Source organism: Lonchura striata, chromosome 31, assembly GCF_050655825.1.
Source record: "Lonchura striata isolate lonStrDom1 chromosome 31, ASM5065582v1, whole genome shotgun sequence".
Lineage (NCBI taxonomy): Eukaryota > Metazoa > Chordata > Aves > Passeriformes > Estrildidae > Lonchura > Lonchura striata.
The window spans coordinates 6575955-6595285 of record NC_140733.1 but is presented as its reverse complement, the minus strand read 5'-3'; the positions used below and the strand labels follow the sequence as shown (position 1 = coordinate 6595285).

General features: G+C 60.7%; 1 protein-coding gene across 1 annotated transcript; it reads right to left on the bottom strand.

Annotated features, from left to right (window-relative positions):
- Window positions 1-169: 169 nt before the first annotated feature.
- On the bottom strand, window positions 170-18964 carry LOC110478833 (echinoderm microtubule-associated protein-like 3). Its single transcript, XM_085563647.1, has 23 exons — window positions 18943-18964; window positions 18425-18598; window positions 17633-17876; window positions 16688-16789; window positions 16053-16081; window positions 14763-14789; window positions 14575-14689; window positions 13635-13784; window positions 11980-12049; window positions 10666-10776; window positions 10084-10179; window positions 9450-9584; window positions 8476-8596; window positions 7170-7321; window positions 6037-6162; window positions 5823-5954; window positions 5083-5150; window positions 3813-3901; window positions 2649-2746; window positions 2462-2549; window positions 1896-1994; window positions 1218-1348; window positions 170-488 (listed from the first exon to the last, which is right to left on the bottom strand). Exons 1-23 carry the CDS (start codon window positions 18962-18964, stop codon window positions 348-350), a joined length of 2520 nt encoding a protein of 839 aa, XP_085419773.1. The 3' UTR covers window positions 170-347.
- Between the last annotated feature and the right edge of the window lie 367 nt (window positions 18965-19331).

The window sequence follows — 19331 nt, the reverse complement described above, 5'->3', positions numbered from 1 at the left end:
CTTTTCGGGAAAGCCTCGGCTTGGCCTCGGCTCTCTCCGGCACTCCTCGCCTCAACCTCGGCTCTTTCCGTAACGCGCTCGGCGAGTTCCGCCAGAACCGGAAAGGCGCCGAGGGCGGGCACGGAGGAAGAACCCGCGGCGCTTCCGGGAAGCGGCGGAGATCCCGGAGGAAACGGCGGGGCCCTACCCTGACCCCAAGGCTTTTATTGACGCCTCTCACAGTGCAGCGCGAAAACGCGGCGGGGGGGAAAGCTTTCCACCAAACCCCGAGCCGCTCTTTGGTCCCAGGAAGGGGGGAAAAGGGGGAAGAGGAAGCAGCGAGGAGGAGGAGGAGGAAGGCGCGGGGCTCAGGCGCTGTCCCCGGGCAGCACCCGCCACTGGAAGACGCTGGTGTCCTTCCCGCCCAGCGACACCAGGTGTCCGTCGTCGTGCGTGAAGCGCACGTTGGTCACGTGGCTGCCGTGCCCGCCGTACACGTGACTGGGAGCCTGTGAGGGAGGGGGCGACACGTGACTGCGGGGTCACGTGGATACAGCCCCCCCCCCCCACCGCAAACGGGGGGGGGACCCCCCGAAATTTGGGTCTGACCCCCCCCCCCCCCAATACCCCTAAATTGGGGTGTGGGACCCCCCACCCCGATCCCCTCAAAGTGGGGTCTGGGACCCTCCCGAGCCCAAAAATTTGGGGTCTGGAACCACCCCACGACCCCTCACACTGGGGTCTGGACCCCCCCCATACCCCTATATTGGGGTGTGGGACCCCCACCCCGATCCCCGATCCCCTCATGCCCTCAAATTGGGGTCTGGAACCCTCCCGGGCCCAAAAATTTGGGGTCTGGAACCACCCCACGACCCCTCACATTGGGGTCTGGACACCCCCCATACCCCTAAATTGGGGTGTGGGACCCCCCAAAACACCCAGTGGGTTTGGAGCCCCCAAATTTGGGGTATGGGATCTTCCTGAGCCCAAAAATTCGTGGTCTGGACCCCCCCCAGCCTCTCAAATTGGGGTCTGGGACTCTCCCGAGCCCAAAAATCTGGGATCTGGACCCCCCCCCAAATCCCCCCAGAACAGCCAGTCCAGGGGTTGGGATCCCCAACCCACCGGCAGTGAGTCTGGACCCTCCTGAGCCCCCAAACTGGGGTCTGGGACCCCCAAACTGGACTCTGGGACCCTTCCCCAGCCCCCCCGAAACCCCCCCAGAGCCCGGTGCCCACCTTGGCCCGGGCACAGGGGTACTGGAACAGGTGAACCTTGCAGAAGTCGTCGGCCACGGCCACCACGCGCTCGTGGTGCGAGCGGCACAGCGAGTTGATGTCGGTGCCGTCCGAGCCGTCCGGCCACACCCCTGCGCCGATGTCGGGGGTCAGGGGGACCCCAAAAACCCCCAAATACCCCTCTAGAAACACGCAAAGCTCTCGGGGAGCTGGGGACCCCAAAAACATCCACAAATACCCCGCTAGAAACACGCAAAGCTCTTGGGGAACTAGGGACCCCAAAAACATCCACAAATACCCCGCTAGAAACACCACAAGGGCTTGGGGAGCTGGGCGACCCAAAAAAAACCCCCAAATATCCCGTTAGAACTACCCAAAGGGCTCAGGGAACTGGGGGACCCCAAAAAAAAAAACCATTAGAACCTTCTGAAGCTCTCAGGGAGCTGGGGGACTCCAAAAAAACCCCAAACACCCTGTCAGAAACACCCAAAGCTCTCGGGGAACTGGGGATCACCCCAAAACAACCCCAAATACTCTGCCAGAACCACCCCGAGGGTTCAGAGAGCTGGGGGACCCCAAAACAAACTCAAATACCCCTGACAGCACCCCCTGAACCACTTGGGGAGATGGGGAACCCCCCCAAACCCCCCCTGGGACCCCCCGAGCCCCCAGACCCACCGAAGACATGGAAGCCCAGCACGCAGGTGTAGGAGGCCCATTCCCGGTCCCGGCTCTCGAAGCGGTTCCGCAGCAATTTGCAGCCCCCGGCCACGTCCCCTGGAGGGGGGAGAGACCCCTAAAATCTGGGCTGGGGGGGGCTGGGAGAGTTCACCCCGAAATTTGGGGTGGGGGGTAGTGAAAGGCACCCAAAATTTGGGAGGAGGAGGAGGGAGGGAAAAGGGAAAGCCCCCCCAAAAACTGCAGAGGGGAAGGGAAAAGAGACCCCCAAAATCTGGGGAGGGAAAATGACACCCCCCCAAAAAGAACCAGGGGAGGGGGACAGTGAGACCCCAAAGTCTGGGGGGTCCCGGTGGGGTCAGGGGGTTCCCCCCAGCTTTGGAGGTCCTGGCAGGGGCAGGAGGGTCCTGGAAAGATCTGGAAGGGCCAGGAAGGTTCAGGAAGGTCCTGGCAGGGCCAGGGGGTTCCCCCCAGCTCTGGGGGTCCCGGCAGGGTCAGGAGGGTCCTGTCAGGGTCATGGGGGTCTCGTCAGCCCCAGGGGGAGCCCCCCAAGCCCCCAGACTCACAGTAGAGGATCTCATAATCCCCCGAGTTGGACATGATGAACCGCCCGTCCTTGGACCAGTCCAGGTGGGTGATGAAACTCGAGTGACCCTGGGGGCAGTGGGGGGTGGGGGGGGGTCGCTGGGGGTCCGGGGGGGTTTGGGGACCCCCGGGACCCCCCCCCAGCCCCCGCCAGCCCCCCCAGCTCACGGTGCAGCGGCCGAAGCGGCTGAACTTGCGGCCGCCCTCGGCCACGCTGTAGATGTAGATGAAATTGTCGTGGGAGCCGATGGCCAGGAAGGTCCCGTCTGCAACGGGGGGGACGCGGGTTTGGGGGGGACATGGGGTTTGGGGGGGCATGGGCTTTGGGGGGGGACACGGGGTTTGGGGGGGACACGGGGTTTGGGGGGGCATGGGCTTTGGGGGGGGACACGGGGTTTGGGGGGACACGGGGTTTGGGGGGGCATGGGGTTTGGGGGGGCATGGGGTTTGGGGGGACACGGGGTTTGGGGGGGCATGGGGTTTGGGGGGACACGGGGTTTGGGGGGGTCTGGAGGGACACGGGGTTTGGGGGGGACACGGGGTTTGGGGGGGACATGGGCTTTGGGGGGGGACACGGGGTTTGGGGGGACACGGGGTTTTGGGGGGCATGGGGTTTGGGGGGGGACACGGGGTTTGGGGGGACACGGGGTTTTGGGGGGCATGGGGTTTGGGGGGACACGGGGTTTGGGGGGGTCTGGGGGGACACGGGGTTTGGGGGGACACGGGGTTTGGGGGGGCATGGGGTTTGGGGGGGACACGGGGTTTGGGGGGACACAGGGTTTGGGGGGAACATGGGCTTTGGGGGGACACGGGGTTTGGGGGGGACATGGGCTTTGGGGGGACACGGGGTTTGGGGGGGACACAGGGTTTGGGGGGGCTTGGGGGGGCACGGGTTTGGGGGGGACACGGGGTTTGGGGGGGACACGGATTTGGGGGGATTTGGGGGGACACGGGTTTGGGGGGAACATGGATTTGGGGGAGTTTGGGGGGACACGGATTTGGGGGGTTTGGGGGAACACAAGTCTGGGGGGGCCCCATGACCTGGGAGGGTTTGGGGGGGGGTTCCACACACTGGGGGGGGATTTGGGATAGTTTGGGGACAGGGAGAGATCAGGGACAGTTTGGGGACAGTTTGGGGACAGTTTGGGGACATTTTGGGGACAGGGAGGGATCAGGGACAGGCCAGAGACAGTTTTAGGACAATTTTGGGACAGGGAGGGGTCAGGGACAATCTGGGGACAGTCTGGGGACAGTTTGGGATCAGGGACAGGCCAAGGACAGTTTGGGGACATTTTGGGGACAGTTTGGGCTGGCAGGGGACGCGGGGCTCACCCGGTGAGAAGCGAACCACCGAGAGCTGCTCGTTCCCGTCCGAGCCCCCGGCCAGGAGCTGCCGCGTGCCCGTGTCCAGCACCAGCCACCTGCGGGACGGGGACACGGGACGGGGACACGGGGACATGGGGGGACACGGGGACATGGGGGGACACGGGGGGGACACGGGACATGGGGGGACACGGGGAGACACGGGGACATAGGGGGACACGGGGACATGGGGGGGAAACGGGGACATGGAGGGACACGGGGACATGGGGGGACACGGGACATGGGGGGGACACGGGGACATGGGGGGACACGGGACATGAGGGGACACGGGACATGGGGGGACACGGGACATGGGGGGGACACGGGACATGGGGGGACACGGGGACATGGGGGGACACGGGGACATGGGGGGGACACGGGGACATGGGGGGACACGGGACATGGGGGGACACGGGGACATGGGGGGACACGGGACATGGGGGGACACGGGGACATGGGGGGACACGGGGACATGGGGGGACACGGGACATGGGGGGGACACGGGACATGGGGGGACACGGGGACATGGGGGTGACAGGGGGACATGGGGGGGACACGGGGACATGGGGGGACACGGGATATGGGGGTGACAGGGGGACATGGGGGGACACGGGGACATGGGGGGGACACGGGGACATGGGGGGGACAGGGGGACATGGGGGGGACAGGGGGACATGGGGGACATGGGGACATACGGGGACATGGGGTGACAGGGGGACATGGGGGGACACGGGACATGGGGGGACACGGGGACATGGGGGTGACAGGGGGACATGGGGGGGACACGGGGACATGGGGGGACACGGGATATGGGGGAAACACGGGGACATGGGGGGACACGGGGACATGGGGGGGACACGGGACATGGGGGGGACACGGGACATGGGGGTGACAGGGGGACATGGGGGGACACGGGGACATGGGGGGGACACGGGGACATGGGGGGGACAGGGGGACATGGGGGACATGGGGACATACGGGGACATGGGGTGACAGGGGGACATGGGGGGACACGGGACATGGGGGGACACGGGACATGGGGGTGACAGGGGGACCATGGGCACTGTTCCCCTGTGTCCCCATGTCCCCCCGTGTCCCCTTGTCCCCCCATGTCCTTCTGTCCTTCCATGTCCCCCCGTGTCCCCCCATGACCCCATGTCCCCCCGTGTCCCCTCCTGTCCCTGTGTCCCCCCGTGTCCCCCGGTGTCCCCCGGTGTCCCCCGGTGTCCCGGTCGCTCACCGCCCGCTCAGCAGCCCCACGGCCACCACGTGTCCCCCGGGGTGGAAGTCGGCGCAGAGCCCGGTGTCCTGGGGGTGGGGAGGGGTCACGGGGGGTCCCCGGGACCCCCCAGAGCCCCAAACCGGGGCTGCCGCCACCCCCCGCACCCCAAACCACCCCCAGCCCCAATTCGGGGGTCCCCAGCCCGGGTGTGCTCCTCGTCCCTTGTCCCCAGAGCACCCCCTGACCCCACAAACCGTGCTCCTGACCCATCCCCAAACGCCCCCTCCCCACTTTCAGGGGTCTTCACCCAGCCCCAGCTCCAGCCAGGGCGTGCTCCTGGTCCCTCCCCAGCCCTTCTGTACCCCCATTACAGACCCGAAACCCCCCGAAACCTCAATCCTGACCCCTCCGGGGTGTCCCCCTCCCCAGTTTTGGGGGTTGCCGCCCACCTCCAGCTCCAGGCTCCAGTTCCTGTCCCTTGTCCCCAGAACCCTGCACCCATATTACAGACCCTAAACCCCCCCTAAACCCCCCCAAACCTCACTCCAGACCCCCCTGGGATGTCCCCCTCCCCAATTTTGGGGTCCCCCCCACCTCCAGCGCCAGGCTCCAGCCAGGGCATGCTCCTGGTCCCTCCCCAGCCCTTCTGCACCCCCATTACAGACGCCAAACCTCCCCTAATTCCCCCTAAACCCCCCCAAACCTCACTCCAGACCCCCCTGGGATGTCCCCCTCCCCAATTTTGGGGTCCCCCCCACCTCCAGCGCCAGGCTCCAGGCCAGCGCGTGCTCGTGGCCGTCCCACAGGCAGAGCTGGCGGTCGTGGCCGCAGGTGAGGAAGCGGCAGCAGTTGGGGTGCGTGGCCAGACCCCAAACCTCGTCCGTGTGACCCTGGGGGGGGGTCCGGGCAGGGGTCAGCGCCCCGTGCCCACCCCGGACACCCCCGAGGGACCACCCCCCAAAAAAAGCCCACCTGGACGATGGGGGTGAAGCCGGAGCCCAGCGTGCCCTGGAGCAGCGCGTTCCGCGTGGTCCCGACCAGCAGCTCCTCCCCGGGACCCTCCGCGATCGTGCGGACGGCGCCGAAGCTCTCGGGGAGCTGGGGACCCCAAAACAACCCCAAATACCCCGTTAGAAACACCCAAAGCTCTCGGGGAGCTGGGGACCCCAAAAACAACCCCAAATACCCCGTTAGAAACGCCCAAAGCTCTCGGGGAGCTGGGGACCCCAAAAACAACCCCAAATACCCCGTTAGAAACACCCAAAGCTCTCGGGGAGGTGGGGACCCCAAAAACAACCCCAAATACCCCTCTAGAAACACGCAAAGCTCTCGGGGAGCTGGGGACCCCAAAAACAACCCCAAATACCCCTCTAGAAACACGCAAAGCTCTCGGGGAGCTGGGGACCCCAAAAACAACCCCAAATACCCTGTTGGAAACACCCAAAGGGCTCAGGGAACCAGGAGACCTCAAAAACAACCCCAAATACCCTGTCAGAACCCCCTGAAGGGTTCAGGGATCTGGGGGACCCCAAAAACAACCCCAAATACACCATTAGAAACACCCAAAGCTCTCGAGGAACTGGGGGTCACCCCAAAACAACCCCAAATACCCCTGACAACACTTGGGGAGATGGGGAACCCCCAAAAAAACCCCAAATACCCATCAGAACCATCTGAAGGGCTCAGGGAATGGGGGGACCCCAAAAACCCCCAAATCTTCCCCCACAAACTTCCCCCATCCCATAGCCCTTTGGGATTTGGGATCTAGGGAGGATTTTGGGGTAGCCAGGGAGAGTTTTGGGGTACCCAGGCAGTTTTGGGGGCACTACGGAAGATTTTTGGCAATCCAGGAGGATTTTTAGGGCACTAAGGGAGATTTTTCGGGTTCCAAGGGCTGGTTTTTGAGGCACTAAGGGAGATTTTTGGGGCACTAAAGGAACTTTTTGGGGTTTCCAGGGATGTTTTTTGAGGCAGCGAGGGAGATTTTTAAGGCACCAAGGGAGATTTTTTGAGGCACTAAGGGAGGTTTTTGCGGCACTAAGAAATTTTTAAAGCACTAAGGGAGATTTTTTTTAGGGTTTTTGGGGTTCTGGGGCTCTGCCCACCTCGACCTCGTGCAGCAGCTCCAGCGTGGGGCTCCAGCTGAGCACCCTGCGGTCCTTCCCGCCCCCGCTGAGCACGGTCCCGTCGCGGCGGCGGCAGAGCGCGAACACGCTGCCCTCGTGGGCCCGCGTCTGCTGCCCGATCTGGTACATCTCTGGGGGCGTGGCTCAGCCCCAAATTCCCCAAACCCACCCCAAAACCAGCCCGAAAACCAGCCCCAAAACACCCTATAAGCAGCCCCAAACCCAGCCCTAAATCCAGCCCCAAAATACCCCAAAACCAGCCCAGAAACCAGCCCCAAAACACCCTATAAGCAGCCCCAAACCCAGCCCCAAAATACCCCAAATCCACCCCAAAACCAGCCCCAAAAACAGACCTGAACACAGCCCAAAGCCATCCCCCAAAACCAGCCCCAAACAGCCCAAATCCACCCCAAAAACAGCCCCAAAACCAGCCCAAAGCCATCCCCCCAAAACAGCCCTAAAACAGCCCAAATCCACCCCAAAACCAGCCCTAAAACAGCCCAAATCCACCCCAAAACCAGCCCAAAGCCATCGCCCAAAATCAGCCCCAAACCCACCCCAAAACCAGGCCAAAGTCATCACCTAAAACCAGCCCCAAATCCACCCCAAAACCAGCCCCAAAAACAGACCTGAACACAGCCCAAAGCCATCCCCCAAAACCAGCCCTAAAACAGCCCAAATCCACCCCAAAAACAGCCCCAAACAGCCCAAATCCACCCCAAAACCAGCCCCAAAACCAGCACAAAGCCATCCCCCAAAACCAGCCCCAAAACAGCCCAAATCCACCCCAAAACCAGCCCAGTCATCCCCTAAAACCAGCCCCAAATCCACCCCAAAACCAGCCCTAAAACCAGACCCAAAACACCCTAAAACCAACCCCAAACACAGCCATAAACCGCCTCCTAAAACCAGCCCCAAAATACCCCAAATCCACCCCAAAACCAGCCCTAAAAACAGACCAAGGCGATCCCCCAAAACCAGCTCTAAAACCAACTCCGAAACACCCCAAAACGAGCCCCAAAACACCACAAAAATGATCCCAAATCAACCCCTGACACCTACCTAAAAACCATCCCCCAAACCCACCCTAAATTCCCCTAAAATCACCCCAAATTCCCCCAAATCTCACCTCAGACCCACGCCAAACCCCAGCCCCACCTTTGCCCCCCTTGCCCGGGGTGCGGGTCCAGGTGAGGATGTTCTGTCTGCAAACCCCATCCCAAACTCCCCCAAAACCCCCCAAATACCCCAAAATCCCCCCAAATCCCCCAAATCCCAGCCCCACCTTTGCCCCCCTTGCCCGGGGTGCGGGTCCAGGTGAGGATGTTCCCCTCCGAGTCCCCGGTCAGCAGCGCCCCGGCGGCGTCGAAGATGAAGCACTGGATGAACTTGGGCTTCTTGTACTTCTAAAGTGGGGGCAAGGGGCTCAGCGACCCCAAAACCGCCCCGAAAACCCCAAATCCTCACAGAGCTGCCCCAAAAACCCCAAATCCCCACAGAGCCACCCCAAAAACCCCAAATCCCCACAGAGCCGCCCTGAAAACCCCAAATCCCCACAGAGCCGCCCCAAAAACCCCAAATCCCCACAAAACTGCCCCAAAAACCCCAAATCCCCACAGAGCCGCCCCAAAAACCCCAAATCCCCACAGAGCCACCCCAAAACACCCAAATCCCCCCAAAACTGCCCCAAAAACCCCAAATCCCCACAGAGCCGCCCCAAAACACTCAAATCCCCCCAAAACTGCCCCAAAACACCCAAATCCCCACAAAACTGCCCCAAAAACCCCAAATCCCCACAAAGCCGCCCCAAAACCTGCCCCAAACTCAAACCCGTTAACCCCGAAGATGCCGAACCCCAAACCCTAAACCCCAGTCCCATTAACCCCGAAGATGCCGAACCCCAAACCCCAAACCCCAGTCCCATTAACCCCGAAGATGCCAAACCCCAAACCCCAACCCCAACCCCAAACCCCAGTCCCATTAACCCCGAAGATGCCGTGTTTCTTGGTGAGCGTGCCGCCGCTCCAGCTCCAGATCCCCCAATCCCAACCCCAAACCCCAAACCCCAAACCCTGAACCCCAAACCCTGAACCCCAAACCCCAAACCCCAACCCCAAACCCCAAACCCCAACCCCAAACCCAACCCCAAACCCCATTAACCCCGAAGATGCCGTGTTTCTTGGTGAGCGCGCCGCCGCTCCAGCTCCAGATCCCCCAATCCCAACCCCAACCCCAAACCCAACCCCAAACCCCATTAACCCCGAAGATGCCGTGTTTCTTGGTGAGCGCGCCGCCGCTCCAGCTCCAGAAGAACACGTGGGATTTGCCGCTGCTGACGATGCTGCTGCTGTCGCGGGGGTTGAACTCCACCGTCAGCACCGACTCGTTGGTGCTCTGCGGGGTGGGGTTTGGGGTTTTTGGGGGCTTTGGGGTGGGATTTGGGGCTTTGGGGGTTCTTTTGGGGGGTTTAGGGTGAGATTTGGGGGATTTAGGGCGAGGTTTTGGGGTTTTTGGGGGAGTTAGGGTGGGGTTTGGGGGCTTTGGGGTGGGATTTGAGGTGGGGTTTGGGATTTAGGGTGGGATTTGGGGTTTTTAGGGTGGGGTTTTGGGGTGTTTCGAGGGTTCGGAGTGGGATTTGGGGTTTTGGGTGGGATTGGGGGATTTGGGGTGGGGTTTGAGGTGGGATTTGAGGTGGGTTTGGGGTTGGGTTTGGGGATTTTGGGGAATTTTTAGGAATTGAAATGGGATTTGGGGTTTTGAAGGGGTTTGGGGTGGGATTTGGGGGATTTTAGGGGTTTGGGGTGGGATTTGAGGTTTTTTGGGGCGGGTTTAGGGGATCTGGGGTGTGAATGTGGGATTTGGGGTGGATTTGGGGTTGGGTTTGGGGTCCCACCTTGACCTCGGCCAGCTTGGTGCCGCGGGCGCAGTCCCACACCGACATCATGTGCTCGTTGGAGTCATCGACCACGCACAGGAACGCGCCCTGGTCCTGGGCACCCCAAAAAAACCCCCCCAAAAACCCCAAATCCCCTCAGCAGCCCCCACAGGGCTCAGGGAGATGGGGGCACCCCAAAAAAAACCCCCAATTCCCTCAGTTTTTGGGGATATTTTGGTGTTTTCTGGGGTATTTTGGGGGTTTGGGGTGTTTGGGGTACTTGAGGTGGGTTTTGGGATATTTTGGGGCAGTTTTTGAGGTGTTTAGGGTATTTGGGGTGGTTTTGGGGTGTTTGGGGTATTTGGGGTGTTTTTGGAGGTATTTTGGTGGTTCTTGGAGGGATCTGGGGGGTTTGGGGTGGTTTTGGGTTATTTTGGAGCGTTTGGGGTGTTTTTGGGGGTATTTGAGGCAGGTTTTGGGGTATTTTTGGAGGGATTTTGGTGGGTTTTGAGGGGATTTGGGGGGTATTTTGGGGGCTTGGAGTGTTTTGGGATATTTGGGGTGTTTTTGGGGTGTTTGGGGCAGTCTTGGGGCACTCACAGCCGTGGAGAAGGCCAGCGAGCCCACGCCGCGCTCGAAGGAGCCGAGGCCGATCTGCTGCAGGGTCTGGAGCGTGGCCGAGTCCCAGATGTGCACGATGGGCTGCAGGGGCTGCGGGCGGGGATTGGGGGATTTTGGGGGATTTTGGGGGATTTTTGGGGAATTTTGGGGGATTTTGGGGGGATTTTGGGGGGATTTTGGGGGGATTTTGGGGGGGTTTTGGGAGGATTCTGGGAGGGATTTTAGGAGATTTTGGGGTTTCACACCATGGGTGAGGCAGTTTGGGGCCCCGTCCCTGTTCCCAGGGGTGTTCCCAAGGTGTCCTCAGGATGTCCCCAAGGAATCCCCCATGTCCCCAGGATGTCCCCAAGGTGTCCCAGGGGTGTCCCCAAGGTCCCACGGATGTCCCCAGGGTGTCCCCAGATGCCCTCAAGGTGTCCCAAACGTGTCCCCAATGTCCCCAAGGTGTCCCAGGGCACCCAGGACTGCCCACAGGGCTGCTCCCGATGTGTCTCCCATGTCCCCAAGGTGTCCCAGGGGTGTCCCCAAGGTCGCAGAGATGTCCCCAGATGCCCTGAAGGTGCCCCCAAGGTGTCCCCAATGTGTCCCAGGGGTGTCCCCAATGTCCCCAGGTGTCCCCAAGGTGTCCCCAATGTCCCCAGGGTGTCCCCAGATGCACCCAAGGTGCCCCCAGGGCTGCCCCCAGAGTGTCCCCAGGTGTCCCCAAGGTGTCCCCAAGGTGTCCCCAATGTCCCCAGGTGTCCCCAAGGTGTCCCCAATGTCCCCAAGGTGTCCCAGGGGTGTCCCCAATGTCCCCAGGTGTCCCCAAGGTGTCCCCAAGGTGTCCCCAATGTGTCCCAGGGGTGTCCCCAATGTCCCCAGGTGTCCCCAAGGTGTCCCAGGGATGTCTCCAATGTCCCCAGGGTGTCCCCAGATGCCCCCAAGGTATCCCCAGGTGTCCCCAAGGTGTCCCAGGGATGTCTCCAATGTCCCCAGGGTGTCCCCAGATGCCCCCAAGGTATCCCCAGGTGTCCCCAAGGTGTCCCCAATGTCCCAAGATGCCCCCAAGATGTCCCCAAGGTGCCCCCAGGGCTGCCCCCAGAGTGTCCCCAGGTGTCCCCAAGGTGTCCCAGGGGTGTCCCCAATGTCCCCAAGGTGTCCCCAAGGTGTCCCCAATGTCCCCAAGGTGTCCCCAATGTCCCCAGGTGTCCCCAAGGTGTCCCAGGGGTGTCCCCAATGTCCCCAAGGTGTCCCCAATGTCCCCAATGTCCCCAAGGTGTCCCCAGGGTGTCCCCAAGGTCCCCAAGGTCCCACCTTGCCGTCCTTGTCCACTCCGGCCGCCTGCCCGGTGGCCACGCGGAGCCGGTCGGGGTGCACGGCCAGGCTGGGGGGACAGGGAGGTGACCCCGGTTTGGGGGGGTTGGGGGCAATTTGGGCTTGTTTGTGTTTATTTGGAGTTATTTTGGTTGATTTTAGGTTTATTTGGGGTTATTTGGGATATTTAGGATCCCTCACCACCTGACGCAGTCGCTGTGGCGCAAATAGTGGAGGTTTGAGGGGTACAGGGGTGTTCCTAATGGGGTTTTTTTGGGGATTAGGGATATTTAAGGGTTATTTTGGGATATTTTGGGGATTTTTAGGGGTTATTTTGGGATATTTGGGATATTTAGGATGCTCACCAGTGCATGCAGTCGCTGAGGCGCAGGGCAATGGCAGTTTGAGGGGTACAGGCAGTGGCACAGGGAGGTACAGGGGTGTTTCTGATGGGGTTTTTTGGGGTTTTTTTTTGGGATTTGGGATATTTAGGGATATTTTGGGGTTATTTAGGGATATTTTGGGATATTTTGGGATATTCAGGGCCCTCCCCAGCACATGCAGTCGCTGTGGCGCAGGTGGTGGCGGTTTGAGGGGCACAAGGCAGTACAGGGGTGTTTCTAACGGGGTTTTTTTTGGGATTTGGGATATTTTGGGGTTATTTAGGGATATTTTGGGATATTTTGGGGTTACTTAGGGATATTTTGGGGTTATTTAGGGATATTTAGGGATATTTTGGGGTTACTTAAGGATATTTTGGGATATTCAGGGCCCTCACCAGCGCACGCAGTCACTGTGGCGCAGGTAGTGGCGGTTTGAGGGACACAAGGCAGTACAGGGGTGTTTCTAACGGGGTTTTTTTTGGGATTTGGGATATTTAGGGATATTTTGGGGTTATTTTGGGATATTTTGGGATATTCAGGGCCCTCCCCAGCGCATTCAGTCGCTGTGGCGCAGGTAGTGGCGGTTTGAGGGGCACAAGGCAGTACAGGGGTGTTTCTAACGGGGTTTTTTTTGGGATTTGGGATATTTTGGGGTTATTTAGGGATATTTTGGGATATTTTGGGGTTACTTAGGGATATTTTGGGGTTATTTAGGGATATTTAGGGATATTTTGGGGTTATTTAGGGATATTTAGGATGCTCACCACCGGACGCAGTCGCTGTGGCGCAGGTAGTGGTGGTTTGAGGGACACAAGGCAGTACAGGGGTGTTTCTAACGGGGTTTTTTTGGGATTTGGGATATTTTGGGATATTTTGGGGTTAGTTAGGGATATTTTGGGATATTTTGGGGTTATTTAGGGATATTTTTGGATATTCAGGGCCCTCCCCAGCGCACGCAGTCGCTGTGGCGCAGGTAGTGGCGGTTTGAGGGGCACAAGGCAGTACAGGGGCGTTTCTAACGGGGTTTTTTTGGGATTTGGGATATTTTGGGGTTATTTAGGGATATTTAGGGATATTTTGGGATATTTTGGGATATTTTGGGATATTCAGGGCCCTCCCCAGCGCATTCAGTCGCTGTGGCGCAGGTAGTGGCGGTTTGAGGGGCACAAGGCAGTACAGGGGTGTTTCTAACGGGGTTTTTTTTGGGATTTGGGATATTTTGGGGTTATTTAGGGATATTTAGGGATATTTAGGGATATTCAGGGCCCTCACCAGCGCACGCAGTCGCTGTGGCGCAGGTAGTGGCGCTGGCGCCGCGCCGGCAGCTGCAGCAGCACCACCACGCAGGCGATGAAGTAGACGAGCTCCCCCGAGCCCAGCACGTGCAGGTTGGAGCGCGAGTCCCGGCCCCGGTACCCGTAACTGCGGCGTCAAGGAAACTGGGAGCACTGGGAGGGACTGGGAGCAAACTGGGAGCACTGGGAGGGACTGGGAGTGATACTGGGAGCACTGGGAGGGACTGGGAGCAAACTGGGAGCACTGGGAGGGACTGGGAGTGATACTGGGAGCACTGGGAGGGATACTGGGAGCAAACTGGGAGCACTGGGAGGGACTGGGAGCAAACTGCGAGCACTGGGATCAAACTGGGAACACTGGGAGCCAAACTGGGAGCACTGGGAGCAAACTGGGAGCACTGGGATCAAACTGGGAGCAAACTGGGGGAGCTGGGAATTTTGAGCCATTTCCTGGGATTTTTGGGGTCAGGATACACCCTGTTCCTGAATCCCCTGGATTTTTGGGATTTTGGGGGCAGTTTTTTGGGATTTTTTGGGGTAGTTTTTTGGGATTTTTGGGGAAGTTTTTTGGGATTTTTGGAGTAGTTTTTTGGGATATTTTTGGGGCTATTTTGGGGCAGTTTTTTGGGATTTTTTGGGGTAGTTTTTTGGGATTTTTGGGGTAGTTTTTTGGGATTTTTTGGAGATTTTTGGGGTTATTTGGGGTAGTTTTTTGGAGATTGTTGGGGTTATTTTGGGTAGTTTTTTGGAGATTGTTGGGGTTATTTTGGGTAGTTTTTTGGGATTTTTGGGGCAGTTTTTTGGGGTTATTTGGGGTAGTTTTTTGGGCTATTTTTGGGGCAGTTTTTTGGGATTTTGGGGGGATTTCCGGGGTTACTCTGGGGCGGTTTTGGGGCCGTTGCGTGCGTTCAGGATACACCCAGTCGAGCTGCAGGCGCTCCGGGGGCAGCTCGGCGCGCAGGGGGCCCAGCCCCGAGGGCACGTACATGGTGATGGGGCGGCCCCGCAGGAACATCTTCACCGACACCCCCTCTGCGGGGGGCCCGGGGGTCACCCCAAAACCCCCGGCACCCCCCGGCCACCCCCCGCTCCCCCCGCGCCTCACCCAGGTTGTAATTGCCACGGCGGGAGGCTGGAAACGGGGAAAAACGGGGAAAATTGGGGGGAATGGGGATTAAAAGAGGGGGGAAAAGGAGAAAAGGGAGGGAAATGGGGGGAAATGGGGGGAATGGGGGGAAAATGGGGAAATGGGGGGAAATGGGGGAAATGGGGGAAATGGGGGAAATGGGGGAAATGGGGGAAAATGGGGGAAATGGGGGAAAATGGGAGGAAAATGGGGGGAAAATGGGGAAAAATGGGGGGAAATGGGGATTACAAGGGGGGGGAAGGAGAAAAGGGAGGGAAATAGGGAAAATGGGGGGGAATTGGAGGAAAAATGGGGAAAAATGGGGGGGAAATCGGGGAAAATTGGGAAAAATGGGGGAAAATGGGGGGGAAATGGGGGAAAATGGGGGGAAAATGGGGGAAAATGGGGGAAAATGGCGATTACAAGGGGGGGAAGGAGAAAAGGGAGGGAAATGGGGAGAAATGGGGGAAAAATTGGGGGAATTGGGGGGAAAATGAGGGGAAAATGGGGATAAAAGGGGGGGAAAAGGAGAAAAGGGAAGGAAATGGGGAAAAATGGGGGGAAATGGGGGGAAATGGGGAAAAATGGGGGGAAATGGGGGGAAATGGGGAAAAAATGGGGGGGGAAATGGGGATTACAAGGGGGGGAAGGAGAAAAGGGAGGGAAATAGGGAAAATGGGAGGGAAATGGGGGGAAAATGGGGAAAAATGGGGGGAAAATTGGGGGAAAATGGGGAAAAATGGGGGAAAGGGAAAAAATGGGGGAAATGGGGATAAAAAGGAGGGAAAAGGGAGAAACGGGTGGGGAATGGGGAGAAATGGGAGGAAAGGGGGAAATTGGGATGAAATGGGGGGAAATGGGGAAAAAATGGGGAAAATAGGGTGGAAATGGGGGAAAATGTGGGTAAAAGGGGAAAATTGGGAGAAAAATTCGGGGGGAATGGGGAGAAATGGGGAAAATTGGGGGGAAATTGAGGGGGAAATGGGGGGGAAATGGGGAGAAAAGGAGGAAAAACAGAGGGAAAATGGGTTACAGCCCCAGAATGAACCCCAAATAAATCCTCAAAATAAACCACCCAAAATAAACCCTCCGCACCCCCAAAATAATTCACTGACCCCCCACAAAAAAAAAAAAAAACAAAATGAACCCACTGAACCCCCAAAACCCCTCAATGAAACCCCAAAACGTCCCCTCCAAAGGAAGGCCCCGAACCCCCAAAATGAACTCCCTGAACCCCAAATTTCCCCCTAAACCCCAAAATTTCCCCACCTGGGCTCAGGGTCGGCTCCTTCGGGCGGCTGCAGGGGAGGAGGCAGAGATTGGGGGGGGGTTGGGGGATTTTGGGGAAATTTGGGGGGTATTTTACGGGTATTCTGGGGATATTTTTGGGATATTTGAGGAATATTTTGGGGGATATTTCAGGGATATTTTGGGGGTATTTGGGGGATGTTCAGAAGATATTTCACAGATAATTTGGGGTATCTGAGGGATATTTGGGATATTTTGGGGCTATTTCAGGGATATTTCAGGGATAATTTGGGGATATTTGGGAGATAATTTGGCAGTATTTTGGGAATATTCTGGGGATATTTCAGGGATATTTTGGGGGTATTTGGGATATATTTGAGGGGTATTTGGGGGATGTTTTGGGGATATTTAGGGGATGTTTTGGGGATATTTGAGGGGTATTTGAGGGATGTTTTGGGGATATTTTGGGGGATGTTTTGGGGATATTTCAGGGGTATTTGGGGGATGTTTTGGGGATATTTTGGGGATATTTAGGGGGATATTCTGGGGGATGTTTTGGGGATATTTCAGGGGTATTTGGGGGATGTTTTGGGGATATTTTGGGGGATGTTTTGGGGATATTTCAGGGGTATTTGGGGGATGTTTTGGGGTCCCACCTCTCGGGGCTGCCCTGCAGCAGGTTCGCTGACGATGCTGCTTTGCGGCTCAGGCGCTGCCGGGGGCTGGGGGGGCCCGAGGAGGAGCTGTGGCGGCGCAGCCTGGGGGGCACGGGGGGGATTTGGGGGGCAGAGGGAGATTTGGGGGTCCGGGAGGGGTTTGGGGGGTTTGAGGGGATTTTGGGGTTTGGGGAGGTTTTGAGGTTTGGGGGGTTTTGAGGGGTGTTGAGAGGTTGGGGGCAGGAATGAGGAAATTTGGAGGTGGGGGGATTTGGTGGGGGGAGAGTTTGGGGGGTCCAGGGGGGGACAGGGGATGGGGGGGACACCGTCAGTGAAGGGGCGGCACCCCCGACCTCCCCCAGCCCCCCCAAAATCCCACCCGTGCACCCCCAAACCCTCCCAGCCCCCTCCCCCATAACGCCCCAATTTCCCACTGGGGGGTTCAGGGGGGGCAGGGTGACCTGGGGGGGTCCCAAAAGGTTTTGGGGTGACCTGGGGGAGTCCCGAGGGTTTTGGGGGATTCTGGGGGGGCGTCCTGAGGGGTTTTGGGGGTCCCAAGAGGTTCTGGGGGGTTCTGGGAAGATCCCAAGGGGTTTTGGGGGGTTCTGGGGGGGTCCCGAGGGGTTTTGGGGGGTTCTGGGGGGGGTCCCGAGGGGTTTTGGGGGGTTCTGGGGGGGTCCTGAGGGGTTTTGGGGGGTTCTGGGGGGGGTCCTGAGGGGTTTTGGGGGGTTCTGGGGGGATCCTGGGGGTTTTGGGGGGTTTTGGGGGGGGTCCTGAGGGGTTTTGGGGGTCCCAAGAGGTTCTGGGGGGTTCTGGGGGGGGGTCCTGAGGGGTTTTGGGGGTCCACGCGGCCCTCCCGGGGCTCTCAGGGGTCTGTCCCGCTCACCCCAGCCCCCTCCCCACCCCGCCCGCCCCCTCCCCAATTTGGGGTGCCCCCCTCCTCACAGCTCTTTGCGGGGTCCCCGCGGGGCCGGGCTGGGGGGCGCCGGGGGGGTCTCGGGGCTCGGGGGGGGCTCCGGGGATCCCGGGGCGGGGGGGCACGGGGGGGACCCCGGCGGGGGTGGCTCCGGGGGGGCCCCGCCGGTCCCGGGGGGCTCCTGGGGGGGGCTCGGGGGGCGCGGGGGGGGCTCCTCCGTCTGCGTCCCCACGCTGATGCTCCGGGGGGGCTCCGGGGGGGCTCCGCTGGGGGCTGGGGGGGGAAGAGGGGGAGCTCAGGACCCCAAAAAGCCCCCCCGGAACCCCGAGACCCTCCCTCAGGACCCCCAGCTTGGGGGGGGAGGGAAGAAACGGGGACCCCAAACAGGGTGAGGGACTCCGAGATGGAGACCCCAACCCCATTTAGGGGGGGATCCCAGTCCCATTTCGGGGGGTCCCAGCCCCATTTGGGGAGGTCCCAGCCCCATCCAGGGGGTCCCAGCCCCATTTGGGGGGATCCCAGCCCCATTTCGGGGGGTCTCAGCTCCATCCAGGGGCTCCCAGCCCCATTTAGGGGGGTCCCAGTCCCATTTGAGGGTGTCCCAGCCCCATTTCGGGGGGTCTCAGCCGCATCCAGGGAGTCCCAACCCCATTTGGGGGGGTCCCAGCCCCATTTCGGGGGGTCCCAGCCCCATTTCGGGGGGGTCTCAGCCGCATCCAGGGAGTCCCAGCCCTATTTGGGGGAGTCCCAGTCCCATCCAGGGGGTCCCAGCCCCCTTTGAGGGTCCCGCCTCCCCCTGGGGGGGGGATCCCCGCTCTCACCGAGCCCCCCGGGGGGGTCGCAGCCCCCCAACCTGCGCAGGGTCTCCCCCAGCGCCGCCTTGACCAGCGCCAGCTCCCGCTCCACCGTCCGCAGCCGCAGCTCCAGCGGCCCCGGGGGGGGCTCGGCCTCACCGGGGGGGGGTCCCGCCTCACCGGGGGGGGGTCCCGCCTCACCTGGGGGGGGGGCACGGTCATCTGGGGGGGGGGGCACCGGGACATCGGGGGGGGGGCACAGGGACATCGGGGGGGGGGGGGCACCCCCAGCCCTGCCCCCTCCCCTTTGGGGACCCCCTCAGGTGTGACCGCGACCCCCCCGTGTCTCCCCCCCGGTTCTGGCGCCCCCCCCCCGTGACATTCGGGGACCCCCCTGGTGCCCCCCCGGTTCCCCACGTGTCTCCCCCCCTTCCCCGTCCCATTCCCGGCTCCGCCGCCGCCCCCGCCCCGCCCCGGGGGGGTCCCGGGGGGGGTCCCGGGTGGGGGGGGTCCCGGGGGTCCCCTCGCCCCCCCGGGGGTCTCACCGCGCTCCGGGGGGGGCTCCATGGCCGGGCCCGCGGCCGCTCCGACACCGCCCCAGGAAGCGCGGCCGAGTCACTTCCCCCGGCGGGGGGGGCGGCCGGGGGGGCCCCGGACACCCCGAATTGGGGGGCGAGACCCCCAAAATCGGGGTGGTGGGAGGGGGCTGCAGAGCCCCCCCAATACAACGGGGACACCCCAAAACAGGGCCCCCCCTGGAATGAGAGAAGGTGTGATCCCCCCCCACCCCAAACATTTGGGGCGTTCCTGTTCCCCCAAACTCTTGTGGGACCCCTCCCCAAAATCCCACCGGGGTCCTCAGTGCCCCCCCCGCCCACCCAAAATCGGGGGGCGACCACAAGCCCCCCTACTCCACCCCGCCGTGTTGGGGTCC

Coding starts and splice junctions, on each gene's coding strand:
- LOC110478833 (XM_085563647.1), bottom strand. CDS start 18,964: ATGGAGCCCCCCCCGGAGCGCG. Junction 5,151..5,822: donor CCTGGAGCCTGGCGCTGGAG/GTGGGGGGGACC, acceptor CCCCACCCCCAG/GACACCGGGCTCTGCGCCGA. Junction 3,902..5,082: donor GTGGGGCTGCTGAGCGGGCG/GTGAGCGACCGG, acceptor CCCGTCCCGCAG/GTGGCTGGTGCTGGACACGG.